This window comes from Poromitra crassiceps (genome assembly GCF_964638095.1).
Source record: "Poromitra crassiceps genome assembly, chromosome: 23".
NCBI classification, from domain to species: Eukaryota; Metazoa; Chordata; class Actinopteri; order Beryciformes; family Melamphaidae; genus Poromitra; species Poromitra crassiceps.
Genome location: NC_139639.1, coordinates 3,641,462 through 3,665,023, shown reverse-complemented (window position 1 = coordinate 3,665,023; position 23,562 = coordinate 3,641,462). Strand labels below are relative to the sequence as shown.

The following is a 23,562-nucleotide window of genomic DNA, read 5'->3' as shown; positions in this document are numbered from 1 at the left end:
CAGGGAAACCTCAAGTCAGTCAGTTCATCCTAAACAAAAGAAATTTAAAAATCAGGCCAGGTCACTGACTTGCCACATCACATCACCATAAAATGCATGCAACAGTATTCATATCTGACACTCACCGCTTATTCATATCTAAGTGAATCAGAACAAACAAATCAAACAGTCTAGAGGCGGGACAGGACAATTGAGACTGCTGTGGAAGGTTAGTGGAGCAAATTTGAAAGTGGACAGAAGTCGGACTGAGGACAATACCATGACTGAGGGGGCCAATGCTTTTTTGGGTGGATTCAGAGAAGCTGGAGCACCACAATCTAGGAAGGTCTTGGTTATTTCTCATTGGACGTTTATCAGGAAGAGGCCAAGGAACATGAACATTTCTAGGTGGCGACATTTTTAAGTAGGGAAACAGAACAGCGGCAAACTTGAAGGTATTCATGGAAACAAAAATGAGAACTGAGTTTGAAGGATGTGAGCAAAGCAAAAGTTTTTACCTCACGTGAACTGGCCTATTTGTCCACATATGAATTAGGCAAGAGCAGCTTTCATCTCTGACGAGCACTTGTTGGTAGGCGCAACACTTCACTCTGCAAGGACTTGTGGATTTTGGAGCAATGCAGCATTAACATGACCAGACACAAGCTGATGTTCTCCCAGCATTTCCACCTGCCACTTGGGCGCATATTAAGTACCTGACTAGAGGTTTGGACTAGGATACTCTGGACTCATTCAACCTGCTGGTAAAGTAGTTGCCTGCTACAACACTGCACTAGACTGAAGGAAGGTTTTGAGGCATGATCAACATTCACTGGGCCAAAATCACAATGATCAATTAGGTTTCAAGTAGTTTTTAGTTGCAAGAACCCAGACAGGAGGCTAAAGGCACCATTTAAGTGATCTATAAGCCACACAAAAATTCACCCAATTAGTGTATCCCCAATTAAGAAATTTGCATCCCACTGTCTTGAAAGATAGTAAAAATTTAGACCTTACAAAGAATCACAGGTTAAATTTTAGCACTTTAAGCAAGCAACTCAGCAATAACAGATTTAAGAGTTCAAAGCTCTAATCAGCATAACTCACCATGAGGTATTTTTTTGAAGGCACAAGAATCAGGTTATTTTCCACAAATTGTTTAATAGGCTCCATGAAGCCAAGTTGACAAGAAAAAAAAAGTTGATACAAAGAACATAAAGTACAAAATTGATCCCGGCTGCGATATTACTTTGGGGAGACCAGTTACATTTGACGTTGATCACTTTACAAGATTAGTCCATTTTACAGCACATTTAAAAATGCAGACGTTGAGCAGAGCAAAAAAAAAAAACCTTGGGCAGACTGTAGCATGCTGCAATTTGCAACTTCATGAAACAGCCAGCCACTTCAGGTGTGTAGTTCACCGGTCTGAAAGGAATTCACTCTTTTGGGAAAATGGAACATACAGGACCCTCGACTAACCGAAGTAAAGTACACTAAAAGGAATGTAGTATAAAATCCCAAAAAAGCCTTAAAGGTTCTAAATGGATCTCTTCTTCTCGCTCAGTTTAAAAGCTGGCAGGAGGTAGGTCAGTCAAACAACTAACTGAAGGAAAAACAAAAGGAAAATGGGCCCCGATCAGAGGCCCCAATAAAAATCTGGGTATCAAAATGAGAGGACGCTTAACAGTGCAGGAGAGAACAGAGCCAAGGTGTGATAGTGGCTGATCAAACAAAAAAGCCACACGGGAGAATTATTTGCTATCCACCAAATTTGCATGTTTACATGAGCAAGACATTGTACTTATAGCAAGGTAGCAGATAAGAAAACTAAATGCCTTAAAGAGCAATTAAGATGGTCCCTCAAGACAAGGAGAACACCTGTAACCTCTGTTTAAACATTATCAGGGCCGAAAACTCATGGCTACATTTTTGTAAGATGCTTGAGCTACTACAACAGAATAGGACTACAAAAATAAGGTCAACAACACATGGACATTTTTCTTGAGGAGCGCATCTTTTAAATACAGCCAGCCAAGTGAAGATCTTGAATCAGGGAGATTTTTACTCGTTTGCAGCTGAGGATGGATAAGAAGTGGGCACACAGGTAAAGACACTGAAAGTTCAAACATTGGCGTTTGACAGAATCCCACTCAACCCACCAGACAGACCTAAAAACCCTCCCATCCGCTGAGTTTGTGAGCGACATGAACTGATCAAACTAAGATTCAACAGAAGAGTTTAAAATTGTGGGAGGCTAGTAACATTTGGAAATATTATACATATGGAGGCATCAAGGTGGGCAACATAAGTAATGAGACAAGAGGGGGAAATTGCTAAAAGATTTCACACTTGGGGCCGTGAAAGTGAAACTCGGGGTGTTTTTTTTTGGATTGGTTTGGAACTCTTGCTACAGTGTCACCGTTTAAACCGTGCCCAGATTGGTAGAATGAATAAAACTAGGCCTCAACTGTTTCTCAAGTGTAATTTTTGAAACAATTTGCTTTTGTTGAAAAATGCCAGATGATGTCGACACATGATATCGTGCAATTCCAAATTTGGGAAGTGGCTCCGATGGCAATATCAAAAACTCAAAAAAACGTTTGCCCCACAGTCCACTTATATACACACACACGCACGATTAGTTAGTATTTACCATAGCTGTCGTATCCATCTCTGTAGGAGCCCCCTGACCGGTCACCATAGCTACCCCTGAAAATTAAGGAGATAAATTCAATTAAGTCACTGCAGACATTACAATACAAATTGGCTTTAAACTTGAGTGAACTGATTGAATGAAGTCTTAAAGTTCCTTACTTACTCCTTACCTATTATCCCTGCTGTATCCACCACTGCCGCCGCCGCCGGATGAATAGCCCCCGCTGCCGCCGCCGCCGCTGCTCCTGTATCCACCACCACCTCCATAACTCCTCTCTCCACCGCCGTAGCTTCTGTCACCACCACCACCATAACTCCTCTCTCCACCACCGTAGCTCCTGCTGCTGTCTCCATAGCTCCTATCGCCACCATATCCTCCGCCGCCTCCTAAAAAAAACAAGACAAAAGCAACCCCCATATGCTCAAGCTACACCGTGGGAGGACATGTCCAAAAAAAAAACTAGGCAGGGCTTGAACAATTCCCTGGGTAACCGCGCACCCCTCTACCTCTTCCGCCGCCGTATCCGCCGCCTCCGCCGTATCCACCGCGAGATCCTCCCCTGAATCCGCCGCCTGAGGGCCGTCCGCCACCCTTCCCTGCTTCATCCACACGGATCGACCTGCCGTCCAGGGTCTGCAAAAATAGACATAAAATATTGTCATTGGAGCACCCCAAATCATCCTTACGCTTTAGATTCACTCCTGCTCTTCGAAATCCAGTGGCTCTTGCTGATGCTGATGCGTTTATGGAATGATTTGTATTGGAAATTAACCAAGTGTGATATTAAGATGTCTGCACCATATAGGCATGTGGTGAGTGAAGCTTGTCGAAATGTTGCAATAGAGGTCTGACTTCCTATAAGACCAATTAGTTTACCAGTTTGTCTAGTTTATAATGCCATACACACAATGAGATTAACCGCCACCATAACTCCTCCCCCCCCCCCCAAAAGCCAACCTGTGTTTTAATACCAAATGGAATGAAAATGTTCAGCAGTTTGGAAGTTAACTTACTTTGCCGTTCATTCCGTCCAATGCATCCTTTGCGTCATCTGCGTTATCATACTTCACAAAGCCGAAACCCCGCGATTTTCCTGTCTCCTTGTCTCTGATCACATCCACTTGAAACAAAAGATAAAAAAAATTGCGTTATTAAAGTTAAACTCATACGCAATGGTAAAGTAATCTTCAACATAAAACAATGCTTATTACCTTTCGCGATGTTTCCATATTTGCCGAAAGCTTGGGCCAGTGAGTCTTCTGTGGTGTCGAAGCTCAGTCCCCCAATGAAAAGTTTGCCTTCGTCGGACATCTATTGTGTAGAAAAAGAGACAATAATTATCCCCTTGTCGCAATAACAGAATACGATCACTTAATTTACGCATAATATACATTAACGTCCAATACGTATAATAATAATAATCACATCGGTAAACAGCGTGTCCCGAAAGTAGGTCATCGTGGCTGCACGCGTGGGGCCCAGTTATCTAACCCACATCATTAGGCCATGATATCAAATCGTTTTTATTATGTAACAAATATTTGTTATGGTTTACTAACGCCAACGATGGGTTAAGCCTAACGTTACCCTACGATGAAAACGAAAGTCTACCAAATAAAAATGTGAATCGAGTGTATATGTTGGCGCTACTAAAATATAGTGAGGCCCTCGGGCCTGTAAACGCGGTGAGATAAGGCTAGCGGATTAGCTAACGAAAGCTAGCATCAGATCGCCTATCAGCGCCATTTTATACCACGTTCCTGTCTGCACTTTTGTCTCACGTTAGCTCGCTTAGTTAGCCTGTGCGCGCGTATTTTTTTTACCAGGTTAACTTAATAGAATCAGCCGAAACCCAGTTGTTACAAAACAGAGTAATTTCACCAAACATCATGCCCGTTAGCGGGGACACCGTTAGCTGTTACGCAAGTCGGATAACGTCGACCATTTTAGCACATGGATAGATGCTACCGTTACATTTCCTTAAAACAACGTTAACGTTAGATATTCTGAAAAGCTGCAAAACTGCAAGGACATTCACGAGGACGGTCGCCATGGCCTGAAAAGAAATACAGTAATTATAATCAGTCTTATTCGAGTAAATCGGTGTAAAATAGAAGAAAAGAATCTACCTTCGGTTGGAGACTGAAGACAATGATGTGAACACAGAGCAGCAGATGGACGAAGTGGGAGTGCAGAGCGGTCGCGCGCTGCTTTTCACTGGAAGCCTGTATTGAAATTAGCACGTAAAGGGGCGGGGTTTATCTGGCTCATGTTACATTTCCGCACCAAAACGGCGGCAGTTTTAGAAGAAGGAGGAGAAGAAGAAGAATCATCTTCTGCATTTCAACTGAAACTTGTAATTTTTAAACTTGTAACTTTTAAAATCATACACAAATTACTGATCAGGATATTGCTATTTGTGACACGAAACAAAATACCAAATAGCTCGAATTTAGCTGATTCATTGTGCTGATTGATGACTAGCTCGTCAGGGTTAAAATGGCCAGTCACCCAAAAACTGTCCCAGTACAAAAGGAAAGACAAGATCAGGGGTTTTCAAAGTGGGAGGCGGCCCTCCCCAGAGCACCAAGCAGTTTCAGGGGAGGCTCAGTTAATGGTTATTAGTAGTTATCAAAAGGATATCTTAGTTCAAATTGGCTAAGTGGTGTCTGTGGCGATGTGTGTCACGATTGTGATGTCATCAGTCATGTCACTTGAGCAATTGTGATGTCATCAGTGATGTCACTCGAACAAACGGTGATGTCATCAGTGATGTCACTTGAGCAATTGTGATGTCATCAGTGATGTCACTCGAGCAACTGTGATGTCATCAGTGATGTCACTCGAGCAACTGTGATTGCTAAACTGTTGCTAAATTGCTAAACTCAGACAGTTGTGATGTCTATCATGATTTTTGGATTTCCGTAACCGCAGCCACCATGGAGTCTCCACCCTAGGAATTAAGATTCCTAGTAGCTTAAAGAAACACTACGCCGATTTTCAACCAGCTTTGTATGATTACAAAATCAGTAGTAGCCTATATCAGAAAACTGTAAACAGTTTTGCAGTCATTCATGTTTGACAGTTATTGAGAGTTGATTTGAGTTAAGGTGTGGACCAGTGATGTCATTCATGCACAAATTACATCACAAACTAAATAAATGACTTCAAAACAGTTTACAGTTTTCTGATATACTACTGATTTTACGTACAAAGCTGGTTGAAAATCGTCTGTCTTCCTTTAAATGTGTGTGATTTGGTTAAAGAGATAGTTTGGGGGGATTTTTCTGTTTTCCCACTTTCCCAGAGTCAGAGACAGACCTTTTCTATGTGTTTGGTGTAGAACAGTGGTTCTCAAACTTGTTTGGCTTCAGTAGGCTACCCCCTTTACCCGACTACTACATTTTGCTTAGAAAACTGCAAGAGAAAACTATAGCATATGATGCAATGGATGAATGATAACCCACCTTTTGAGGAATATAATATTACAAAATAAGAAGGGGGGTGAAAGGGTTGCCCCCTGAGCAGATCTATTGTAAATGTTTCATTAGTTTTCATGATTTATTGTTACATTTTTCCATTCCCCCCCTTTCTCTCAAGTACCCGTACCTCCAGTGCCACTGGTGTAGACCGAAGTGCTATGTTAAACAAGCTATCTGGGCTCAATTGTTGAGTTGCAATGGGATCAAATAAACAGAATCATGATGGGGTTTTATTTTGTTTTATTTTGAAAAATAAAAAATGAAGAAAATCACCTGTTAAGATGTCAAACCCAGTGGTTTGTGCATTTGCTTATCTTATTTTGAGGCTATTTCTTCAAAAATATGTCCCTCATTGAGTGTTTTTATACACAATGAAAACTGATGGCTTATCTTTTTCAATGTGAACAATGTAGCAGGCTAGGTCAGCAGTCTTGCATGTGTGTGTGTGTGTGTGTGTGTGTGTGTGTGTGTGTGTGTGTGTGTGTGTGTGTGTGTGTGTGTGTGTGTGTGTGTGTGTGTGTGTGTGTGTGTGCACTATGGATTTATTGGATCCTCATCAAAAGTGTTTTTCTTCTCCTCAGTGTATTTTGGTTCAAAGAAAGGGGAAATGTAAAATAAATTCACACTTGGCTAGTCTGTGGAGTAGCTTTTCATTTGCATGCAAGTTGAACCCGGGTACCCAACCCCACCACACTGTATGACAATGACAGTGTGTGTTACAATGTGAATACTGTATGCAAATCTTCAGGAGGGTCACTCAGCTTCACAGTAGTCATCAGCTTTCATTCGACTGAATGCAGGGCGTTTTAGAACACACACACACACGCACACACACACACACACTCTCTCTCGCTCTCTGTCACACACACACACACACTCACACACATATACTGTATATTACTTTTTGTAGTTTTAAAGTCAGTCTGTAGGCCCAACTTTGTGACCAAGGGGTTGTGACCTCAGTCTTATTATTGACGTTGTCTTTGATGTGTGGCCTGGCCTGCTTTTCTCGCACCAAAGCTTGCACACACACACACACACACACACACACACACACACACACACACACACACACACACAGTGTGTGTGAGAGAGATAGAGAGAGAGTGTGTGTGTGTGTGTGTGTGTGTGTGTGTGTGAGAGAGAGAGAGATAGAGAGAGAGAGAGAGTGTGTGTGTGTGTGTGTGTGTGTGTGTGTGTGTGTGTGTGTGTGTGTGAGAGAGAGATAGAGAGTGTGTGTGTGTGTGTGTGTGTGTGTGTGTGTGTGTGTGTGTGTGTGTGTGTGTGTGTGTGTGTGTGTGTGTGTGTGTGTGTGCAAGCTTTGGTGCGAGAAAAGCAGGCCAGGTTTTTCACCAAGATAAAGCAGCGTCATGGCATGCTTGACGACCCCTTATGGTATGTTCTTGAAATGATTAAGAAAGAGAACAAAGTCATGAACTCACATTTAACTGAGATAATGGAGAAACAAGATCATATTCAGAGTGACCGTAGGGAGTTGGCGGAGGAATTACGATCTAAGGAGAGAACAAGATATAAGACCTACCAACCAATCAACCCAGATATATCTCTTCACCCACTTTATACCAGCAAGACACCGTACATTGAAGACTACCTGCAAATAACCTTCACAATGTTCAGACTGTCCTCTCACAGACTGAGAGTATAGAGATGGAAAGGTGGAGTCGTACACCACCAGAACAGCGAGTGTGTTGCTGTAAGACTGGCATCCAAAAAGTAGAACACATATTGGTGTGACCTGTCACGCAGGACATTCGTGCAAAATATGGACATGACTCCACTGACCTGGCCTTGTTTTTATGTTGTTTGGACCCAAATGTTTTTTGTGTCAATGAAAATAACTAACTAACTGTGTGTGTGTGTGTGTGTGTGTGTGTGTGTGTGTGTGTGTGTGTGTGTGTGTGTGTGTGTGTGTGTGTGTGTGTGTGTGTGTGTGTGGGTGTGTGTGTGTGGGAGGGGGGGAGGTCCCCATCTGGCTTCAAAGCACAAAGGGACCTGTGACATAACTTTTAAGCGTAGGCGATGAAACTCCTGTGTTTACCTGGATATAACAATATAACAAAAAATAAGTATTTTCCATCTTCTCCTCAATGTGTGTGTGTTTTTTTTTTTTAGATAAAGGAAATGCGAGGAAATCTGTGAAAATGCTTTTTTCAACACTTAACAAGTCTGTGCTTTTCATGCAGGTGACACATGTAAACGTATAAGTGTTTCAAATCGCTTTGGGCCAAGCCCACCACACTGAATGTCAATCAGGAGGACGATCACTCGGCTATTCACAGTCAAATGCAGATTTTTTTTAAATGGAAATGACCATGGAACAGCAGACTGAATGACTGGACGGGACTTCAACAAGCATGTGGTTCATTTGATTCATTCATTCATTCATTCATTCATTCATTCATTCATTCATTTGAGTGAGATTCACAATTTAAAACAAGTTATAGCTAGTTGTAGCTTATTTTCTTTTTTTAATAGTGAATGAGAGTTTTATTTTATTTTGCAAGGTGAGGTTAGCCGAGTCGATTTCAGTTGTGGACCAGTGAGGTAATTTGTGCATAACTCAAGTCAACTCTCAATAACTGTGAAGGCCTGAAAAACTGTTAAGTTTTCGGATAGGCTATGTGAGATATGTGCAAAATGAATACGCATTGTTTTTCGGTGGAGTGCTCCTTTAAAACTGTAATCCAACAGATAAAAATTCCCTCCTTCAACACTGTTTTTTGGACTACTGAAATCCCCTTTTTTGTTTTTGAAGAAAATATATTGAGTAATAATAGTTTGTATTTTGAAATACTTCTACTATCCGTCAGCTAGGGGTCAGCATTGTATCTTCAATCTTCTTATTGGTGTCAAATAGCTCTAATAATCTAAATACTTTGTAAAATTCGAAGTTTATTCAAGTGGGCCTACATCAAAATGCCAGGTAGTCGCCAAATAAACCATGGCATTGTACTCTGATAGAACTTCTCAGGAATCATTCTCAGTAGAAACCTAAATCTAGTTATTCCACCTGCTCTAAAACTAGTTATCTGTCTTCTACAGGTCTGTATTCCAGAAAGATTTGAACCCTTATTCCGAATTTTGAATTTAGACCAAGGAGAAAATGCATTAGAATGACAATAAAAATAAATTGTTCCATTATAAACACAGAGTATACAACAAACAACCACGGACAAATGTGAATGTCTCATCTGACCTTAAAAATATCTTTCATTTTCCTCCAGATTGAAGTTCTTGGAGAATGTGACCCTTCCTCTCTGCCACCACTAAAGTCTGCAGATAAACTCCCCAATCTTTTCTTTCATGATAGAGAAATAAGTGGACTAAATAAATGGACAAATGACGAGGAAAACGTTGACCAATTTTGAGGCAATCATTTCCAGCATGGAGATTTTCTTTTTCAGACATGTTCAGATTTCAAGTTTCAGTTGAGGAGGGGGATTTTAAATATCATTACAAAGTGTAAGAAAGCACAGGACACATTTAATATGTGGGAAGTGGGATCCATCTCTACCTTCCCCCAGCAGTTTTATGTCGATTTCTGCCTTTTGTCATCCGAGTGTGGATTACGTCAGTGAAAAACTGCTGCTGTTGAGTGCCAAACACTTCAGAACCTTATAGATTTTTGCCTTAAAAGGTCCCATATTGTGCTGTTTTAAACATTTCTCAGTGGTAAAATAAGCTCATGAATTATGTTTGGGATTTGGAATCATCTCAATTTTTTTCTTGCATTTCTATCCTCTGCAGCTCTTTGGCTGCAAAGGTGCTGCTCTGATTGGTTTCATACTTTCACAGCTGTTACTTTATACCTCCCAAGTTCATACAAAACCACAAAACCCAATCAAAACCGATTTTCACAGTATGGGACCTTTAAGGTTCGTTCATTTGGCCTTTGGATGACACATACTGAAACATACTTATAGTGCACTGTCCAGTATCAAACGGTTAAGTGTTTCCATCTTTAATAACATTGAATTTGACATTTCCCTCAAATGAACAGTATCGGTTTAATTTTTTTTAGAGAAGACAAGTGCCCTGATTTGCAGAAACAGTCAGCAGCACACTAAATTACCAAGGTGTTGTCTTTACAGTGTCCGACACAGTCTGGTCCACCATAAATAGCAGAGATTCATTCAACAACTTTGCTTTGAGCACGACTAGTTCAAAGTAATGTCAGCACTTTATCGTTTGTCCTGCAGAGCGGTGCCAAAGCCTCATGCCGTCCATGCGGGCCAAAGCAAGCAAATAGGATTTCAATGAAAGGTCATTGGCTAAATAAGTCCCGATACAGCGAGACCGCACTGGCTGGAAAAATGTTTGTAAGATAACCAGCATTCAGTCATGTTGGATCAGACTGTGGTTTCCCTCCGCACAGTAGGTCTGGTAGGGATCTTTCAGCATTTACCGCTTCATTCCACTGCAATTGTTTTGTTTTAGAAAAACACTTTCATAGTCATTTTTTTTTTTATAGTCGGATGAATCAGAGTTGAATAAATCCTTAATCTCAGAACAAAACAAAACCAAAAACATGCACGTCCTGCAGTTTCAGTGGTCCATCTAGCCGAATGACCCCTCCACTCTCAAATGTAATGGTTTGTTCTGCATGCCTTAAGTGTTTTGTATATGGCAGTTTGTGCGAGTCAGTACAGCAAGAGCTGGTGAAGTGTGTGTGGGGACCGAAGTAGGCCCCATGTCCGATTTGGACGTGTGGGAGGTGGAAGCGTCTGTAGATGCATTTGCCAAGTGGTGAAGTGTGTTCAGAATGCCGATGTGGGAGGGGAGGACAGGGCAAGGTACATCTGTGTAGGAGGTCCAGCGCCCAGCCGCATGACAGCCTGTCCACAGTCTGCCCTGTCATGTCCTCGCTGTAGAGGAGGACGTTCTCCCAAACCACCGCCAACACATTCCTCTACTACAACACACTCCACCCATCTGAACCTCCCTCCTCCCAAGTCCTCGATGCTGAACAGTGTGCAGATTAACTGAAATACAAAAACGTATGGAGTGACTGGATCCAGTAATACTAAGGACTGACATTTTGCCAGAATCAGTAGTGTTCAATGTTTAATCTGAAGATTTAAGGGTGTTTTTGTAGATTTTTATTTCATGGAATAAATATATACTTGGGTTTTGTGCAACACCACACCTGGTTCCTTCTCATTAAGTTGAAGAGACGAGAAATTCATTAAAGACATTTATTCAAGCGTTTGATGAACTTGTGGACGTTGCCTCGCCTTGATCTCGATGGGCCCCAGCATGGTGTCCCCTTCCCATACTGGACCTGTAGCATTGACAGATGTAGTGTTAGGATTTTAGAGAGACACACAATTGTCAGTTTCAGTATTTGAGACACTTACCAACAGTAGTCAAATCTCTGGTCTTCCGTCCACTGCAGCTGCTTTCACAACAGCCACACACGGCATCGTCTCCATCTGCAGACATCCACCTAAACACAGCATCCAAGATGTAACGCTGCCGTGGAGTTGGGTTAATTTTAATTAAATAGCTTGATGGAAAACGTACCCCTCTATGAGATTGCAGAAAGAGCAGGCCTTGTGCCTGGAAGACACACCAGAGGACGAGACTGGTTCTGCTCTCAAATGGCAGGTTATGTAGGTCTGTCGAGGTTGAAAATGGGAGCCGGCAAAACATTAATACGTCTCATTATCTTCAAGAATTGGGCAAATCACAACGCTTTGTTTGAACTCACCGAGTCACTGGTCTGTTGATGGAACCTGAAAGCCTCAAGCTCAATCTGTAGCTTGGCATCCTCTGATCGAGGGAGGAATTTCGAACTGGAGCCGGTGAGCTTAGCATCAACCAGACATCTGAGTGCAAAGCAATGTGAAAATTGTGTCATTTGCACAATTAAAAAAATAAACTGTTTAAAAAAAATCAAATAAAAAAAAACGTTGATGTTTGAAGAACTTGCCCCAGGTTTTGGATGAAGTCATATCTGGGCTCGGCGTTCATATCAGGTTCCAATGTTGCAACACAGTGATCAACAAAGACCCGGAGGGGGATGTGGTTGTACTGCAAGATGGCCGCTTCAAGATTGATCGTGTCTCCCAGGTAGTACTGGTTGATGGAGCTCTGCGAGCTCCAGTCATCTGGTGAAAACACATCAAACCAAGTAAATTACAGAAATTAAAATGATGGTAATACTTAACATGGTAGTGCGTGTTAGGAGCATTGTCCATGCCCTCTAATCCATAGTGTGATAATACTCACCAGTCATCAGCCTGATGTTAAAGTACAACTGTTCCTCTGCCACCCTGGTGTCAGCGTACGGCATCCAGGTGGGCATCAAGTGACTGCTGCTCACGTTGTGCAGCCTAGGGTGACACAGGACACAGTCAGGTGAACAAATGTTCATTTGATGAGAATTATTTGATGAGGATACTGGACCTTATTAAACATGGCAGCCATTGAATTCACATCGGGTTAGGAATCTACCTGAAGAGCACATGCAGCCCAGTTACATCCTACCATTGTCAAGCAAGATGGTTTTATATGCTAGTCTTCAGGTCATGTTTCCCATAGGATTAAGGTCAATATAAAAGGATATAGGCACGGTATTACAATCTTTACCTGGTGTAGTGGCACTGAATATAAACCATAGCTGCATTGGTCTTCAATATAGGGGTGTCACCAATGGCTGAAGGTTCATAGATTAGTGTGAAGGTATAGACAAGGGTGTCTTCGGTCACCTGAGAACAAGACAATCAGTGATATTTAGCCTTTGAAAAGTTAAAAGTTTAGCATCACACGATTAAGAAGATCTCCTCACCGTAACCTGGCTGCCACAGGAATGGAGATCAGAGTCGTAGGTGATGAGCTGGCTGTCGCCCCCTGTGGACACGCAGCCTCCCAGAGTCAGGTCCGCAGACTGGACGGACTGGCCGTTGCCCAGGAGGTCCGGTCTCACCTCCACGTGGACGCCGCTCTCCCCGCACTGAGCCGTCACGCTCTCAACCTGCTCAGGCTCCCACTGCTCAAACTTGGCCTCCGTCTTGGCTTCGGACTGGACGGGAAACCTCCAGGGCAGCGGGGCCGCCAGGGTCTGCTTTGAGCGAGACGTCACCACCGCCTGGTGGGGCGCCCGTCTCGGAGGCACAGGCTTCTGGGGGGGAAACATGGACGGTGCCTGCTGGAGGTTACCTGTGTTCACCTGTTGGCTATTCAAATTATAGTCGGGCCTACTCCAAGCAGCACCGTAAACACATTCTATCGTAACGATGATCAGGAGCCTCATAGAGATGTCGGCGGATGCCATGATCGCTGTAGACAGGAACAACTGTTTTCAGAGTCGTCTGAAAGGCTCTTTTTATAACGGTTTGAAATTCAAGCCTCAGGTGCTGTGGCTCACCTGTGGCTCGTGTTGCCGATTGCAGGGCTGGAAATCAATCAGTGCTAATGACAAGAGCTGGGAGTGGTGGGAGGTGGTGGTGGTGATGATGACTGTGTTCAGCCTCACAAAAGCAGCAGAAAACCTTCTGGAGGTGTCATTCTGTTTAGGCGTTCATTCGTTAGCACTAACGTGTCATGGAAAAGGGTGAGAGGGTGTTTTCACAGAATAATGTGCAGCCACTATTGTTCGACTGTTGAATGATGTAAAATAGGTCATGGCAAAGTAATTAAAGCAACCATGTAAAGGTTAGAGAATTGCCAGGTTGAACCCCCAGAATAAAGGCCCGGAAAAAAACATTAACGCTTTCTCCCTGTCCCATCCCTCAACAACTACTGTTGATGTGCCCTTGAGCAAGGCACTTAAACCCCAACTGGTCCAGTGAAGCGGCTCACTGGCCAACAGTGGAGGGCTGTTTACTTACTGGTCCAGTGAAGCTGCTCACTGGCCAACAGTGGAGGGCTGTGTTGACTTTGTACTGGGCAGCTTTTGTGTGAAGCGAGGCACTACTGGAAAAGTGTAAACATGTTCTCATGACTTTCCCTGGATAAATAGTTGTAGCTAGATCTGCTGCTCAGTAAGCTCTCTCCTTTGTCTACAGTCAACATGAACTAAAAGAGACTAAATACTGAGTAGCAACCTATTTAACAGCGCTGGTGCAAAAACCCTGAGCAGTGACATGTCATCCTGGGAAGGTTGGAAACTTTACCTTGTGAATGGTTTGTTATGGAATTCTGATAAATTCCAGTTAATCTTGAGGGCCAGTTAATATCAAATTCAGCTAGGCTTTCTGGAGAACCTGCAGGTGCTATTTTCTTTCCAGGGCAACAAGATGCTTTGAACAGCGGTAAAGAAATGGAGCCACTGGGTGTAAGTGGTCAGTTCCGTGTTTCTCCGTCAGTTCTCTTTACCCAACCAAGATTGTTCAAACCACAAACGTGTGCAGAGAGTTGTTTGCAATTTCCCTTTATTCTATGAGAAGGCTTTTCTCCTCCTCCTCTCGCCATCATCATTCCCATCCTAATATTGCAGAAATGAAAAACAGTTTTGTAAAACGTTCTCTACAAAGAACAAAAATCATGTATGATCAGTTTTTGATTACATTCAAGACATGCACGGTTAAGGCATTAGAATACATAAACACAAACATTTACAAGAAGTCTTCAGACAGAGCAGCTGTACAGAGCACAAAGACGTGTAACATACAATTGTGTACATTTGAACCTCTTGTGAGAAATGCTACATAATTCTAGCAATGACAGCCAATGTCATTAAAGAATGGACTCAGATACAATAGCACAGTAAGTCCATGGAGGAACCAGACTTTTGGTCTTTTGAGCTTATGATCGCACTCATAATCCATTTGAAAAATACTCGACTACAAACACAGCAAGTTCCTCCCAGACGCTTCCTCTCTCAGAAGTCTTTCACGACCCAGGTTCCCTCTCTGCTGCTCTCACCTACGCCACGACCAGGTCAGCCGTTTTCCACGGTGGCTCCTCGGCGACCTGCGGCGACTTCGGGTCGTCCGGAGAGCCGCCCTCGCCGCCGGGCGACCTGCCGATGCTGTGGCGGTGGGCGGTCCTCCGTCGTCCGGGGGACCAGGGGCGATGGGGGTGATGGTGGCGGTACGGGTGGTGAGAGGGTTGCGAGTGGTCCGTGCCGCTGCGAGTGCGCCTGCGGAGACGCCTCTGGTGCATCCGGACCTGGAGCTGCTCCAGCTTACAGCGCAACGTCTGATTCTCCTCGGTGGACGACTGCTGGGGAAAACCCTCCACCTCTGAAGGACAAGGAAACAGAAACACCCAGTTACTGACACTCCCCCCCAAAAAAACAAATGATTTAATGGTGTGCCTGATGTGTTCTGTCATGATTAATTGGAATATAGTCATATATTTATGTTTTTAGTTAGAATAATAAAGGGAGAAATGTCAGGGAAAGTGAGAAAGTGCATGCTGCCTGAGTGCATCTCTACAACAACCAAGACCAAATTCCATTTCCAGTACATCTACTGTATTTGGTGTATTAATAAAGTGATCGCGTTTCTCAAATGAATACCAATGTGATCCAAAACAACTGTCATAGCCAATGTCAGCAATGTTCAATCATGAACGGAGAGACACTGAGTTTCCTTCTCGCTCTACCCAGCTGTGTGTGGCTACATATATGACCTTCCAGTTCGTGCACAGCAGCTAGCTGTTTAGCTGCTGGTCACTGTGATTAAAGTTCGTCTAATAGCAGGGCTATTTTAAGCCTAGGCAGCCCTCAGAGTCATTTTGCTTCTGGCCTGGGAAGGTTGGGCTGACTTCCAAACATGATGCTGGCATACTGGAATCCACTGGCAGAAAGTGCCCTGCAAGCCAAAGTGACTTAATATGGAGAGTGAACGCTATAATCATCTGCTGGCCGGGTTTATAATCTCCCTTATTCCCTTTTCCCTCATGAAAATGTCAAGAAATATGTTTAGTTTTCTATCTCAAATATTAAGTAGGTTATGATAGATGTGTTGCTGTTACCCGTGGAAAGTAACTAAATCATTACCACAGTTTTACAATACAAGTCAGATCTCTCCCCCTGATGTTATAAATAGTCTCATTGTTTTTGTAATAGCCTACCCGTATCTTTAGTGAAGTGTGGGGACTCTGCGCTCTGGATCACCAGTGGCTCCGCTGTAGCGAGCAGCGAGCTGCCTGGGAGGCCTGGAGGAGCAGAGCAGGAGGGTTGGGGAAGGGTGGGTGCTGGAGCCCCCTGGTGGTGACACGTGGCTCTGAGAAGGTCGTTGAGGATCTGGAGGATGACGGTGATGCCACGGCGCGGGTGGCTGACGCTAGTCTGACTGACGGGAGCCAGAGTGCCTGTAGGGGAGAGGGAGACAGGCAGCGAACACATAAACAGATTGTTAGCTAAGTTGCTAGGTTCACACTCTGTTGTTTTTCATTGCCATGATGTTGCCTTCAAGCCTCTGCTTTAATACCAAGTTACACTTACCAGAGAAGGTTCCAGAGAAGACCCCCGGGGAGTGGTTCACCAAACTTTCTATGACTGCTCCTGGCTGCTGTTTGTCAGTGGACAAAGACTGGCCATTACTCTGTAACAAGAGGAGGAAAAGGCTTTCTCACTAATGTTTCAAACTGTTGTTTTTTTTACCATTCCATATGAGATGAGCATAATAAGAAAAACATTACTGATATAATTAGTATAACAGGTTGTATTGCAATGTAATCCTGGCAAAGCGATGCATTTTAGATGTGCTTTTCCAGTATGGCTAACCTCTGGGAAGGTGGAGGCCAGGGCTGGGCTGTGGGGTCCAGGACTGGAGCAGGTGGGACCGGGCGAAGAGACCGGGGCAGCGGGGCGATGTGGAGAACCGGGAAGCCGACAGCCGGAAGGCAAAGACGGGGTTGAAAGGACAGGGGATGATAATGTGTGGATGGAGTGAGGGGGAGAAGATGGGCGCCGTTGATGGCAGATCACAGGGATCCTGGTGGGAGGAGGTGTGTGGGAGGTGGGAGCAGCCAAGTTCAAGGAAGTCCTGGGCCTTTGGGTGCCGAGCTGAATAGGGGAGTGGGGGTCCGGGGACAAGGTCTGCGAGGGGGACGAGGTGGTGGTGGTGGTGGTGGGGGAACGGGTTGAGGCAGAACCAGGGGGGGTCACACTGATGGTTTCGGACAGGCCTGCTGCGTCCTGGGCAGCCAGCTGGAGTTCCACATACATCATGTGGGCGCCGATTCCCAGAGTAACGGTCAATGGGGAGCGCCCAGACAGGAAGTCACTGATCTGCAGGATAGGTCGAGACGGGGGGGAAAAGATGCTTCACAGTTAAATGGACGTATGCATGCATGCATATGGGTTTGTCCCAAAAGCATCCAAAATGAGAACGTGTGGGCACACTGAAGCACACAGACACGCGAGCACAGTCGGCTCAACAACAGGCCAGAACACTTACATGAAGCTACCCCCCCCCCCCCACCCCCTCAGGTCCTTCTGATTCGTGCGTGTTGTATTATATTGGACCGCTCTTTTGATTTTTTGTCATTTTGTGTTTCTGTATTTTTTGTGTCTTCTGACTATTGATGTGAGCGCTACGCTGCATACTGTACTTACACCAAGTCAAATTCATCATTATGTAATCTGATTACCTACTGTGGCAATAAAAGTGATTATTTATTGTTTACTCTCCAATGAGGTGTTCAAATCGTGAAAAACCTCATTCAGCCGTTCATTCATTCAACTGTAATTGTCTATTCATGCCACCACGGGCATCACAACGTGCAATTAGTGACACCAACAACAACACACGAGTCTTACCTGAGCTTCTGTTAAACTTTCCAGAGCTTGCATCATTGGTCTGTCTGTCCTGGTCGTCTGGCACTATAATGCAAGTCAAAATACAACGAAACATGAGCATGGTAACTACAGCAGATGTTTCCATCGGGCTCTTTTTAAAGTCTGGCTCTTAAAAATGCATCCCACCTTTGCACTAAAGGAAATGGCTGACATGTTGCGGATGAATCAGTCATTGAACTGTGTTGTGCATTAGCTGACTTACTGTTAAGCCAGCTTCGATGGTCGGGACCAACGTCAGCTTGCTCTCGTCTGCTACACCCAGGTCCAGCAGCTTCCCTGCATGCAACTGCCTGCAACGATGAACCATGCAGGATGGAAAGAGTGACGGTTAATACCTGTTATATAGGCTACCTGGTCAGCTACTAGATATAGCCTCCATTGTGTGTTCAACTAAACATTTTGGGCAAAATGTCACGAAAGCATTCAGGGAGGTGAGAGTAAAATGTATGTCGTGTATTGTGTAGTAGAATAGGCTATGCCAATGGTTCTCAATGTGGGGTCCGGGGACCACCAGAGGTCCTTGAGTGGGTTCCAGGAGGTCCCCAGCAAATGTATGAATTATTCAACTTAACCATTTCATCATGTAGCTTCACTGTTATCTCTCTACCGACAATTCAGATGGCTGGTCATGGAATTCAGGACAAAATCATAACAATACAAATGTCTCAAATTTGGGTCTGAGAGACAACATCTCATCTGTGGACACACAGGTCAAGGATGTCACGGAGGGGACTCACCTGTCCTTATGCAGGAGGACCATCCTGTCTGTTGGCAGTCTGAGCTTCTGGGAGAGGCGTGTCTTCAGCCCCTCCACCGTCTCTGCTCGGGGCACGGAGAGCTCAGCCTCGCTCCCGGTGGTGGAGGTGACGGACAGCCGTATGGCGGGGCCGGGCTGACCGGAGGCTGCAGTCCGGCCGGAGCGCGGCTGCCGCTGCCGCTCCATCCAGACGACTGGGCTTCAGGCAGCAGGGGAAGGGAAAAGATCTAGGCTGAAAGGTCCAATGGAAAATAACTGACTGGCAACCAGGGTCACTTAATGCGTAATGCGATAACACCGCTCTTTTTAGCCTCTGTCGTCATCCCTCAGTGGGACGTGTGAGCTATAGTCTCTCTTAATAAAGACAAGTAGCTGGTTGAGGGCAGATAAACCACAACAGACCGCAACCTCTGCGGTTCTTTTCCCTCTGGCTGACGCCGCACTACTCGACCGTGTGTAAAAACACCCCTACTTTAGTGAGTCCTCCCATCTCGCATATAACAGCCCAATAACAGCCAATCAGTGAGAGCCCTGCTACAGTCTGCCGGGTACTGTCCAATCAGCAGCCATGTTTCACCAGATGACTCCACCCCGTTCCGTGCCTCACTCACCATTCATAAAGTAAATGATGCAATCTATAACAGCAGTTCTGCATTTTGTAATCGTCGATGAATACTGTCAAGTCAAAACAGCAAACAGCTGTCTCAATGAAATTATATTATAAACATGACAGTAAAATGTTATTACATAAACAAACTATTATATTACAATGTATTATTCACACTGCTGTTATAGTATTATATACCTCACATATTTCTCACGATAAATATTGTAAGACAATGCAAATATTGACACTTTATTTAATTATTTTATATACTTTTATTGTAATTTGATTGTTTTATGTCTATTCTTCTTATAATCTCTATATATTTTCCCCTTCTTGAATGTGAGCAACTGCAGCAGTACCCTATTTCCCCTCAGGGATCAATAAAGTATTTCTGATGATCATATTATGATTTTAAATGCGTACGGTATGTGCACAGTTTCTGCTTTATTTACTTATATAATAGCCTTATATGCGTTTTCTTTTTTCTATAATTTATTTTAAATCCGCATCAGGGTAAGGGATTCTTCCCTTCCCTTAAATTCATAATTAGGTTATTCATTTTCTGGACCTGCTTTTTCTTTTTTAGGCTCACAGAGGTGTGAACTTAGCGTATACATTAGGAAACAGTCCATCACAGCCTGATACAATCATTCACACTCACGCCCATGGGTGATTTAGAGTCTCCAATCCTATTAGTTTTAGTATTCGTCATTGTTTCTCCTCAGTCTTATAGTCTACTCTTCTACTCTGCAGCCTCTCTCCTCTCCTCTCAGCTGTTTAGTATTCCGGTCCCACCTCTGGTCCACACCTGTCACATGATGCAGACCCTGGAGTAAGTGACGTAGGAAGCCGGGACAGAGAAATGCAGCTCGATGTGTCTCCTGATGGGGGCTAAAAATAGCAGCGCCCACTAGGCCTACACCCCCGCTTCATCCAGACTGCGTCACCCACCCACTCACTCCATCTCTCTCCATCCCCCTCCTCCATCCACCCCCCCCACACACCCCATGACCCATCTTCTCCTCTTTGTCTCATCACTCCGTTTCCCTTGTCTGTAAACAGCGGATGAGAAGATAGCAGTGTTCATCTTCCTCTCCTTTTCCCGGTCGCTTAACATGAACTGGCACTCATGTCGACAGTGTGTTGTTTTCTCTCTCCCTCTTCTGAGAGTCTGTCTCAGTCTATGTGGCTTTGTTTGGTTGACCATTTCATTCTCTGCTTGTTTCTTGCCTGCTGCCCCATTTTTAATGGTGTTGGTAACATGGCTGGCTGGCAGATGGCCTGCTGAAACATGAGCCAACACCCATAAGACATAGGCTACAAGATGTGGAGTTATAGGATTACAATGATATATAGTGAACACACAACCCGGTCCCTAACTCCATGCACATTTTTGGACAGGGGCGTCGTAGTGGGACGGTATACCCCAGGGCCCCAATGCGCCGGGGGAGGGCCTTCGAATTGAAAAAGATGTGAGACACATAACCTGACGATGCCAGATCATTTGTTTTCACATAATCATCTGGGAACTCGCTCGGGAAACCATTTAAAAGGGGGGCAGGTGATTGGATGAACCATCCGTCTATCACGGGCTCGCGTCGTCTCACTGTCGTCACACCTAAATCCTGCCCGTAGCTGCCTCTGAATGCTGATTGGTGTGAACCACCGGTGGTTCAGATTCAAACCAATAGATTGGAGCATGACATGGATAAAGACCTGGATCAAGAGAGGAAGGGAACCCACACAGAGACTGCTTATACAGCCTATAGGTCCACACAGAGACTGCTTATGTAGACTATAGGGCCCATATTGTTTATTACACCCCTGACTTTGGGACTCTTCTTCGCCCTGTTCTCCTTTTGGGATGAACTTGAACCCCATAGTGAGAGTTTGATGCAGCTCCAGTCCACCATGAACTTGCCCCCACCCCCCTCTTATAGCTCCTCCCTCCCTGGCGTTTCCACGGCAGCACGTCGCTCCAAACGTTTTGCTGGAGACAAAGGCGATAAGGGAGGGAGGGGCCGGCGCTTTACATTCTCAGGGCCTGGAGCCGTTCCACAGGATGTCCTCCTGCTCTCCAGAGCGTGCAGCGACGCGGCTCTGACGTCAAGGAACACTCACACTATGTTCTCTCCTCTCCTCCACCACCAGTCGCTGCTGCGCCCGCACATTCCTCACACCCCTTTCACGGCCTCTCCTGGCATCGTTTTCCAGCTGTTTCACCCCTGTGGTATGTTGCACCTCAGTCGCTGGAATTCAAAGGAGATAGAACTGATTGTGTGCAGGGAGTCGGGGGAGTTGGGATCTTTCAACAAAATAATCTTGTTCATAGATTGAGAAAAATGTCTGAGCAAATGGGCCCCACATTATTGTCAACCCTTCTGACATCATACGAATGGATCAGATGAAAAGGCGTCTATGGCTCTTAAATGTATGAATTTCTGTTGTAAATTGGGATGAAAATCATAATTTTTCGCTTCAGAAAAATGTCGAATCCTTCTTTTTAGCTCAGCCATCTGTTCCAAGTCACATGCTGCCCTCAGCAGACCCCCAAAATAACACACACACACACACACACACACACACACACACACACGCATGCACACACACACACACACACACACACACACACACACACAAACACACACACACGCATGCACACACACACACACACACACACGCATGCACACACACGCGCGTGCACACACACACACACACACACACACGCACGCACGCGCGTGCACACACACACACACACACACACACTAGATGATTTGACCTTAGACCTTCTTCTAACTGAATGCGTGTTTACTGTGTTTCAAAAATGCGTGCAGCACTGGTGAACAACAGGAAGTGAAATGTGATCATTGTGCTCAAGGTCACATGTTGGGGGTGAGGCTCTTATCAAATCCTTTCATTAATACAAACATTCATACATTGCCCCATTCCCTTTGTGTGCACGACTAGTTCACAAACAACAACTGCTCATCTCATTTTGGATAATGAGAATGTTTGGGGTGCACTTTTTGACGTCTGTCTAATTTATTTCACCAGATATATTTATTACACTAACACTCATGGAGAAACTATATCAGCTTTGTGTGTAACAGGTTTAGCATTGTGGCTGCAACAGATTTATTTTCTATGCTCTTCTCTGGGGCCCATATACAGAACACGATTCAGAAACGTTGCCCATGTGTTGCGGCCCAGAACATTTTCAAGGGGGTCTGAAGTGTGCATGTACGTGTGTGTGTGTGTGTGTGTGTGTGTGTGTGTGTGTGTGTGTGTGTGTGTGCGCGTGCGTGCGTGGGCGTGCAGGTGCACGTGCACGTGTGTGTGTGTGTGTGTGTGTGTGTGTGTGTGTGTGCACACGTGTGTGTGTGTGTGTGTGTGTGTGTGTGTGTGTGTGTGCATTTGTTTGTTAACAATCTTTGCCTGCAGTGTATATTAAATACATAGAGCATGAAACTGTGAATTCATTGTCCCCCAGCCCTGGAAAAGCATGTTTGTTTATGTTTGAAGAGGTTTTATTGGCTTTTTACTTGTAGAAATAAATAAATACAACATATTTTCTGGACTTCATGATGCCCACTGACAATTTCCGAAAAAGGTCTGAACGGTTTCAAATGTCTCAAAATGACTAGAAATGTAAAGACCCGCTGAACCCATATACCATTCAAAAATAACCTCATTCCTGAATCTGTTGCATCATTTCTGTACTCTTTTAAAACAGTGATGCTTCTGTCCTCCTATGGACCATATAGGCCTCCTGTATGTTGTCAGATAACTCCAGTAAGTAAGAGGTTCTTTGGGTTTGCTCTGAAATTAAAGCAATTGGTCATGTGTGTTGTTAATTCTGTCACTCACTCTGATGAGCAGACTGGGACACCACTAGCCATTTACATTCTAATTATCCAGCTGTCCAATTTGCTGAATTGTTAGAGTAAACTTCTGAGCAGATCAGGAGCTCCAGAAGTCTAACATTGGTGCTTCAGATCAGACCTGCTGTCCACCCACATTTTGGTGCAGCTGCTTGGTTGAGAAGGCATCCGTTTTCTCTTTGTGCAACACACTCACTTCCATTCTATTATCAAACTTAACAGCTTGCACTTTCCTCAAATCATGTTTGTCAGCCTGAAAGTTACTTGATGCAAATATGAATATTTGAGTCATCAGCAGAGGCTGGTGACTCAAACCAGGAGGACAGAGGAAGGCTCAATGCGTTGTAAACTGCAGGGTGAGATGGTATCACCCCACATGTGTGGCTATTACTGTAATTGTGCTGTACTGGATGATTGGTTT

The 23,562-nt window shown here is 44.3% G+C and overlaps 2 protein-coding genes across 4 annotated transcripts; both read right to left on the bottom strand.

The window, feature by feature from the left end:
* Positions 1-1,120: 1,120 nt before the first annotated feature.
* Positions 1,121-4,860, bottom strand: LOC310797198 (cold-inducible RNA-binding protein A-like). Of its 3 annotated transcripts, none has more exons than XR_014553717.1 (7): positions 4,768-4,860; positions 3,850-3,949; positions 3,652-3,758; positions 3,145-3,271; positions 2,801-3,024; positions 2,636-2,691; positions 1,121-2,057 (listed from the first exon to the last, which is right to left on the bottom strand). XR_014553717.1 is itself a non-coding variant. In XM_083659546.1 (7 exons), exons 2-7 carry the CDS (start codon positions 3,947-3,949, stop codon positions 2,044-2,046), a joined length of 621 nt encoding a protein of 206 aa, XP_083515672.1. In that variant the 5' UTR covers positions 4,768-4,860; the 3' UTR covers positions 1,121-2,043. The 3 variants fall into 3 exon arrangements, 2 of the variants coding, with proteins under 2 accessions (XP_083515672.1, XP_083515673.1); XM_083659546.1 differs by having other exon boundaries at positions 2,808-3,024; XM_083659547.1 differs by having other exon boundaries at positions 2,808-3,021.
* A 9,753-nt stretch (positions 4,861-14,613) lies between these two features.
* Positions 14,614-19,068, bottom strand: LOC310796671 (midnolin-A). The gene is made up of 7 exons (XM_083658916.1): positions 18,634-19,068; positions 18,099-18,186; positions 17,858-17,920; positions 16,820-17,326; positions 16,538-16,637; positions 16,165-16,404; positions 14,614-15,329 (listed from the first exon to the last, which is right to left on the bottom strand). Exons 1-7 carry the CDS (start codon positions 18,837-18,839, stop codon positions 15,010-15,012), a joined length of 1,524 nt encoding a protein of 507 aa, XP_083515042.1. The 5' UTR covers positions 18,840-19,068; the 3' UTR covers positions 14,614-15,009.
* Between the last annotated feature and the right edge of the window lie 4,494 nt (positions 19,069-23,562).